The sequence below is a fragment of the Palaemon carinicauda genome, chromosome 9 (assembly GCF_036898095.1).
Source record: "Palaemon carinicauda isolate YSFRI2023 chromosome 9, ASM3689809v2, whole genome shotgun sequence".
Lineage (NCBI taxonomy): Eukaryota > Metazoa > Arthropoda > Malacostraca > Decapoda > Palaemonidae > Palaemon > Palaemon carinicauda.
Genome location: NC_090733.1, coordinates 138296894 through 138306163, shown reverse-complemented (window position 1 = coordinate 138306163; position 9270 = coordinate 138296894). Strand labels below are relative to the sequence as shown.

The 9270-nt window shown below is 41.0% G+C and overlaps 1 protein-coding gene across 1 annotated transcript in view; it reads left to right on the top strand.

Annotated features, from left to right (window-relative positions):
* Positions 1–4293: 4293 nt before the first annotated feature.
* The window catches only part of LOC137646651 (histone acetyltransferase KAT6B-like), a 47223-nt gene continuing 42246 nt past the window's right edge, over positions 4294–9270 (top strand). The window contains exon 1 of the mRNA XM_068379754.1: positions 4294–4414. Coding sequence (XP_068235855.1) covers positions 4294–4414 — 121 coding nt within the window. The remainder of the gene's footprint in view (positions 4415–9270) is intronic.

Sequence of the window (9270 nt, the reverse complement as noted above, 5' to 3'; positions counted from 1 at the left end):
TGCAAAGAGCTGCTTTCTCGCCTTGTTGACGTCCTTGCATTTGCTTGTGCGGTCATACAGGAGTATGACAAACCTCTCGATGACATGCATTGTATCCTCTTGGATGCTTGTGGGTGCATTTGCCAGACTCAGCAGGGCATCAGTGAGTTCTGGCAGCGTGTTCCATGTTGCCCAGGCAGATTTCTTCCCATGTCCGACGAAGGCTGACACAGTATCACACCCTGTGATGGCATGAAACATTGGAAGAGAACATGCCTTCTCTGGACCAAGGGAGGAAGCTATTTCATGGGCTGCAATGTAGCGGTAGTTCTTGCCTGTCCCAAAGGCTACCCAGAGTTCGTCTCCAGCTGGTAGTTTCTGGACTACCATCACTGCTAGGACCACGACGTCACTGTCTACTGTTCGAACCTGTATCTGGTGGTGACCATGTTGTGCAGCATGTGCTACATGTAGCATCATGCGGGTGTCTGCCTCTTCTTGGTTGCATGGTGCGAGTGAGTTGACATCCTCTTGCTGTGGAACACAGATCACCTGCTCCCCATCAGTGACGACCAGTTCCTTGCCTTCTTCTTGAAAGGACTCTGCAAGCATGGTGGAGAGGTAGCTGAAGAGCTCCACTTTGTTGCTATCAACTCGCAGGAAACTTTGCCAATTTCCTGGTATGACTGCTGAGTCGACAACACGCCGACGTACTCCCTTTCCACGCTGTTCTCTGGTTGATGCCTTCAGGGAATCTGCTCTGTAGCTGTCCCACACAAGGTCAAGACGTGATACATGTTGGAAACGTTGTACAACGTATGGGATGAACACTTGCTGTGCATATTCCTCGAACGTGTTGGCAGTACCCGGCTTCAACATCTGTACGATTACTGCTCCATCGAGGACAACAGCAGTGACAGTAGGAGCTTCAAACTGAGGCTCAGCATGGCCTTCAAGGCACACCAGCAAGTCACTCTTGCTCCCTAGGTACAGTCTCCCTCCGTCAGATAAAGCTGGAGGGCATTGCTGATTTTCATGCCTGAAGAACTCTTCTAGATTCCCATCACGGGTCTGGCAGCCGATATATAATCGTGCGAAGAGCGCAACATCATTCTTCAGAGATTTGACCTGTTCTTTTCCTTTGGGTATATTGGGTCCTCTCTTGGTCGCAAACAGTGGTAGCTTGTTCCGGTGGATTGCCACCTCAATGGACTTGGTTCTGTCCACGATGCATTCCTTTGAGAATGCTTCAAACTGGTCTTGGCCAATCTGCTTGGCGTTACGGACTGTTTCTATGACTGCAGGGTCTGCGATCTCCTTTGTGTCGAGCACCAGCAAGTCCTGACTGTCCTCCTCGAAAGGGTTGCCCAGCTCTTCAATGACGGCCACGAGTGAGCGCACATCTCTGGCAAAAGTGTTCTGCACACTTGGTGTCTCTTCGTGGTGACGTGTCTCCTCTTGATCGTGTGGATGCAGATTGAAGTCGTCAAATTCCACAATCACTCTAGCAACCTCCGGTCCGGCAACCATCCAGCGCCTCAGTGCAGTTGGATTGTCTGTGAGGCCGATGGCTCCTCCATCACCCTTGACATACGCGTTGTTCTGCTCATGTCCTTGGTCAAGAGGGATTGCTGAAAAGATCCTCTTGGTCTTCTGGACTGTGAAGTGTCCCTTGCTAAACTCTGTGAAGACGTCTGGATGTTTGTTTGCCAGTTCTGCCATGTCCCGTAGATGCACTGGTATCCATCGGGCATAGTTCGTGTGGTCTAGTGCGAAGAACCACGGAGCCAGTTCTGTCAGAGCATCCACGTACATGCTAGAATTGGCTTCTCTCAGAGATCGCACATAGATCAGAGTGGACAGCTCCAGTGCCAAGACTGTTGACCAGTACTGAAACTGCGGATAACTCTGTTCTCTCTGACTGCACCAGTCTTCGAAGCTTTCAGGGTGCTCATCATCTTCTGTATTGGTGGTGCTGTACTTGTCATAGGCACGCCGTTGGAGATTATACAACGCAGCCGCTGTGACTTGGTGTGCTCTTCTGGTGCGTGTGACGTGAGCTGCTCGAAGAAATGAGTCTGCTATTCCTTCAGTTGTGATCTCTGCTTGTACCAGTGCTTGAGTCCACCCACTTCCCTGCAACCAGTCACCCAGGGTCTTCAGTGCCGTCATCTCAATATGCAACCCCCCAAACATCACCACCAGTGGTGCTGCTGCTGCCTCACCTGCAAAGACACAAAACACCACCATGTTACCACAAGTTACTACTACAAGCACCATGACTATCAACACTATACTATTACTGCAGCCGCCGTCACTGCCACCAACGCTGCCGCTGCAAAGTAAAATTCATTTTCTTGTGAAATGGTAGCCAAATTATTTGGTAAGCACAGAAGTATGTGTAATTGTACAATACTTATCACCTCTAGCACACTTATCACCTTTAGCATCCACAAAAAGACAAATTATGGTACATATTCAATGACGCTAACGGTAAATAGCGGCCATTTTGAAAAATGGCCGCCAAATGTGCTACGGGGAGAATCTTGAATGCCTCCATATCCAAAATTGTTCAGAATGTATTAATCCACATGTGTGCCAATTTTGGTGCTTTTAGAACAATTTGAACAATTGGTTTCATATTTCTTACTATGCCGCTGGGCTAATATATATATATATATATATATATATAGATATAAATAGATAGATAGATATAGATATACTCATATATATATATATATATATATATATATATAACATAAACAACAACTGCAGCCATGCTCTTATTCATGTCTGGGGTTTAGCCAGTTTTCATCACCACTGCGGATTGGTGATGGTGGGAGAATTAGTCTGATCGCTCACAGGAAACCAACCTAGTACGGTTGGCCCTGACTATTACAGCATTGTTAATCATGGCAACACATACTATTTAACCACGACATATATATATATATATATATATATATATATATATATATATGTCTTCCTACGCATATTGACTCAAAAGTCATCGGTTAGATTTCTCTAGTCGTCTCTATCATGAGCTTATAATTCAATACTTCCCCATTCATCATCAACTTTACGCTTCATAGTGCTCAGCCATGTAGTCATAGGTTATTCAACACTTCTAGTGCAGAGAGAGAGAGAGAGAGAGAGAGAGAGAGAGAGAGAGAGAGAGAGAGAGAGAAATGTGTTCTTACATTTTGTTCAAATGGACGTTACAGATAGCACCAGTAACTTCACCGAGAGACGTCGTACAGAGCCATTACTCTAAGTGCTCCCCGGCTATTCGTTAGTCAGTCCAATTAGCTGAAATGAGGGGAATCCAATGATGCTAAACGCCTTCTAGGAAAGAGAAGTGGATCCCTTTTCATTGCACAACTGCGCCTTTTCAATCTTCGCTAAGAGCTAAAAGGAATCACTAAACCTCCTTCTTTTATGGACACGAAACAGGAAATGGTATTTAATGCCTTTTAGCTCAGATCAGCTGGGAATGTAATCGTTGGAATGCTAAGTAATTGGAATTAGATTGGGAGTGAATGGCTTTGGAATTTATTGGCACTTTTACGGACGCAAGATATGTGTAAACAATTGTTACGCGGGTTAGACTAAAGTACTGTATCAACAAAGTTACTATCATTTCTTGAAGTGAAATGCTGCATACATAATTCTATCCATTATGGAATATAACTATACATGATACATAACTATGGTGATGATAATAATAGTAATAATAATAATAATAACTAATATAAAATAACTATGTAAATTTTAAGGTACCTCAGCTCCCCTGCATCTGAAAGTGTGCGTTTGTTTGTGAACAGACAAAAAACACGAGAAAAAACATTAAACAAAAACACATAAAAAACTCTCCGAGCTTGCAAACCTCCGTCAGTAATAAGCAATATACACTAATACATTCTAAAGTGATATTACATAAAACATCGTGTTCTACACAGGGACGAAATCTTATCACTCCTTGCCAGCCACGAGATCTAATTTTTCATAAAACTTATTGAAAATCCCTACGTATAGTATTGAAAATTCCTGCTAACAAACAGACAGACAAACAAAACCGTGTTGGGATGTCATAACAAGAGTAAACTCATCAATAACAAACCGAAGCAAACGCCTCGGGGAAGTTTACAAGAATAGCCTTTCATAAAGAAAAGAGATGGCAACCTGTCAAGCCTTGAATTTAGCATCTAAGCAACGTATCGCCTTGATCGCATTAAGACTTCACGAGGCGACACCAATCCCAACAACAGGGACTCCTGAATAATGCCGACTCGCTTGCCGACTCGGTTACCGGCGATGGTAAGGACTCGAGAGGAAGGTGAAATAGTGTATCCGAGTGTACCCTCAAGCAAGAGAACTCTAATGCTGGGAACACACATTCATGCCGACTCGGTTAACGACTCCGTTACAAGCGATGGTAAGGACTCGAGAGGAAGGTAAAATAGTGTGTCAGAGTGTACCTCAAGCAAGAGAACTCCAATGCTGGGAACACACATTCATGCCGACTCGGTTAACGACTCCGTTACAAGCGTTGGTAAGGACTCGAGAGGATGGTAAAATAGTGTGTCTGAGTGTACCCTCAAGCAAGAGAACTCCAATGCTGGGAACACACATTCATGCCGACTCGGTTAACGACTCCGTTACAAGCGATGGTAAGGACTCAAGAGGAAGGTAAAATAGTGTGTCCGATGTACCCTCAAGCAAGAGAACACTAAAGCTGGGATCACATTCACGCCGACTCGGTTAACGACTCTATTATAAGTGATGGTAAGGTCTCGAGAGGAAGGTAAAATAGTGTGACCAAGTGACCCTCAAACAAGAGAACTCTAATGCTAAGATCACACATTTACATTGACTCGGTTAACGACTCTGTTACAAGGATGGTAAGGACTCGAGGGGAAGGTAAAATAGTGTGTCCGAGTGTAACCTCAAGCAAGAGAACTCTAATGCTAAGATCACACATTTACGTGGACTCGGTTAATGACTCCGTTACAAGCGATGGTAAGGTCTCGAGAGGAAGGTAAAATAGTGTATCCGAGTGTACCCTCAAGCAAGAGAACTCTAATACTAAGATCACACATTTACGTGGACTTGGTTCCCGACTCCGTTACAAGCGATGGTAAGGACTCGAGAGGATGGTAAAATAGTGTGTCTAAGTGTACCCTCAAGCAAGAGAACTCTACTGCTAAGATCACGCAATCATGCCGACTCGGTTAACGACTCCGTTACAAGCGATGGTAAGGACTCCAGAGGATGGTAAAATAGTGTGACCAAGTGTACCCTCAAGCAAGAGAACTCTAATGCTGGGATCACACATTAACGTATCTTGCTCCAGTTTACTCCCGTAAGGCGAAATTGACAATTTTTTGCTCTGTAGGAATATAGGCTGTATGAGGTAGACGTACGTCTGACGGGAACCATTAAAATATCAATCCGTTGTACGTACGCGGTTCTCCTCATCACTGACCGAGCGACCGCGCCTCTAAATACAGCTAAAATTACAATTTCATATTTAATTGTCATTTCATCATTTCTATCAGTACAGAGAATTCGAATTGAAATGGACTTTAATCCAAAATTTTGCTTTGCTATTTTCATAACAGCGAACCTATCTATATTTCAAAATGCAGCTCTGATTAACTACGTTTGTTAATCAAATTTGTTATTAAAAATATTCATGCAATCAGCTATATATATACCAGCTACTCTTATATATATAGGGTATGCCTGGCAAGGTAAATGACAATATTAATATTTATAATGAAAACAATATTAATAATAATATTCGTTATTATAATTATACCAATGAAGCTAATAATTATCATTTTACAAATAAGCGAAAGCAATATCTAAGGCATTATATAGGTATTAACTACTAACTTATCACCACAGAAGTTAGTATCAAATATTTACTTTATATGATACTTAATTATTTTTACCCTATCACCTAGGTTATATTTATAACGAAAAAATCCATATAATTTTTTAACTTCAGTAAATAATAAAAAAGAAAAAGTTTCTCACCTTATTTCAGACATCACCGTTGTTTTTTTTTTACCTTGATATTCTTCTTTCTGATTTCCATAGAAATCACTGAAACAAAAAAGCAAATAAATTAAGAATTCATTCTTTCTGGGAGGAATAATTTCAATAGTTTCGCTTCCGGTACAAAAGAAGAATTACGAGTTTAGAATTATCATAAATGGAAGCTTTAAGATTTTGAAAATGTACTTCAATTACTTATTTTCACGATTTATAAATATTCAATCTCAGCTTGAACATAACATGACGTAGACAACCCTGTCCCCCTTATAAAAATGTATAATGACACAGAAATTGTAGAGGGAAAATACAGAGGATATGAATACAGTACACATGTCTGAAATAGGTCCTTGGCGTCAATAGGTGTAGGAGAAGATGACTATGGTGACATACTGTATGTATGAAAAAGCAGTCCTATAATGAGTGGAGATTTGACATAAGTTTTTTTTTTTTTTTAAACACATATTGATAGAGTACAAAGACCCAAACATCAAGATCGAGATAATGACGGCAATGATAACCTCAGAAATGTTGTTATTTCGTAACGACTTCATCATCATCTAGAACACCTAAAAAAAAACTGTAGGTATAGAATAGTATAGGTAGTAGGTTGGCCAGGGCACCAACCACCCGTTGAGATACTACCGCTAGAAGGTTACGGGGTACTTTGACTGGCCAGATAGTACTAAATTGGATCATTCTCTCTGGTTACGGTTCATTTTCCCTTTGCCCACACAACCAAATAGTCTGGCCTATTCTTAACATAATCTCATCTGCCCTCATACACCTGACAACACCAAACAATTCTTCACCCAAGAGGTTACTGCACTGAAATTATTCAGTGGCCATTTTCATCTGGGTAAGGGTAGAAGAAAGACTTTAGCTGTGGTAAGCAGCTCTACTAGTAGAAGGACACTCCAAAATCAAACCACTGTTTTCTAGTCTTGGGTCGTGTAAATTGAAAAATGTAAATTGCGTATGTCAACAAACGACCACAACTATACGGGAATACAGTAGGTGTTCGCATGGTAAAAAGAAGATGCGTATGTTAACAAACGGCAATGCAAAAGATAGTAGTTAAAAGAGAGAAAGAATTGAAGAAAGAAGCCATTATTTTATACGCAAAAGATCAGGTAACGGTAAAATGTAAATTGCGTATGTTAACAAACGACCGCCCCAAAGATGGACATCTATGCAGGAATAGGTGTGCGCATGGTAAATTGTAGGATCGTACACTGTTAAAAATTTGCATGAAAAAAAAAAAACGGTAAATGTCTGGCAACATTTATTCCATGATTATTACTGTTTTATAAACGGATATATTGACATAAAGGAGTGATATTACGGTTACCAACGCGTAAAATATAATATCAAAGTAAGGTAAAATTACGGTCGCCTGTATTTTACTGAAATATTGTTGAGAAAAGTGGATTTTTACGGAGATTTTCCGATTAATATTACGTCATTTTCTAACAGAGTATGTTAAAAAACAACCATGCGGAAGATAGTATAAAGGTATCTATGGGCGAATAGGTGTGCGCACAGTAAAATGTAATTTCTCCTGTTAAGAATCGACCATACAAAAGATAAGTCTATGGGTGTCTATCCAAGGTATAAGCGTGCGCGCGTGCACTGTATATGCGCGTGTATGTTCAAGGGGGTGTAAAAACAAGTGGCTTTGGGTGTTGCATTTCTGGTGTAGCCTTCCACACTCCTTCTCTCATATTTCTGACCTGTGTGCGTGTTTGTGTACTTTCTCCCTGACCCCCCATTTAAGCCTTTCCATTGTTGGTCGTGACAAAAGCTTGGGGTGTGACTTAGCCCTCTTTCCTCTATACAGAGAGAGAGAGAGAGAGAGAGAGAGAGAGAGAGAGAGATACTGCAAAAATGATTCCCATTTTATCTACGTTGTCGAGGGTTTTCAAAGCAAGAGGACACATAAATATTCAAGATTTTTATTTCCAATTCTTTTTTTTCGAAACACCGCGGGAAAGAATAAAAGATATAGGAAATCCTTATGAATATTGCCGCAAACATTCAGGGTTTTGAAGACGTAGTTCCATTGTCAGGTGACATGGACACTAGAAATGCTGTATAAAGGTGGGTTTACACGGTCGAACGGTTCGTCGAACACGGTTTGAAAATGTTTGGAGTGATGTTCGAACGTGTGAACAGGGTATTCTGTTGTCGAACGTGCTCGTCAAACGGTTCCAAGGAAGCCTGTTCTCGCCAGACTTTTATGGGCGGGGTTTCATTGTCCACAAACCTTATGTATTTGTGGCTGACTCCACCTCTTCGAACCATTCGACAGGAAGGTTCGTCAACCAGGACGTTCGATCGTGTAAACCCCCGCTTAAACGGTCAACCTGTTCATTAGAAAGGCATTTTCAAAAAGTTTGAACTCCTAAAAGTTCCAAAATGAAACTAAATGGAAAGCAAATAACAATGATTAAGAAGAACAAGTTTATAAGATTTCGTTACTTATAATTGAACTGAAAATGCATCATGATGGAAAATTGAGTACCTATATTTTGGGGAATCTTACTGTGTGGAGAAATATAAAGGCAAATAGCATTAAAACACTAGTGGTAATTTCTTATGCAAGAAACTAAGTAAAGGTGAGCGGAAAATGAACAGAAAATACTCTGGTTTGTATATGTGTGTGTGTGTTAAAGAGAGAGAGAGAGAGAGAGAGAGAGAGAGAGAGAGAGAATGGCAGCTGGCATTAAAACATTAGCAATAATTTCTTATGCAAAAAACTAAGTAATGGTCAGCGGAAAATGAACTTAAAATATTCTGATTTACAGTATATTTATGTGTTCGTGGATGTTAGAGAGAGAGAGAGAGAGAGAGAGAGAGAGAGAGAGAGAGAAAGAAAGGAGAGCTGGTATTAGAACATTAGCAATACTTTCTTATGCGAAAAACTAAGTAATGGTCAGCGGAAAAAGAACATATAATATCATGATTTATATGAGAGAGAGAGAGAGAGAGAGAGAGAGAGAGAGATAATGGCAGCTGGCATTAAACACTAGCGATAATTTCATATAATCCCAACAATTCGCCTTCTTACCACCTCGGGCCGGAAAGGTGGCAAGAGATTTTGAGGAAGATATATGTAATATTTTTATGGCGACCTAGAGAGAGAGAGAGAAAAAAAATCGTGCTAGGACCCGCCCATAGCGTAAATCACTTCGGGTTTGAATGCTTCAAAATTCCTCGCCCTGTCTTTTA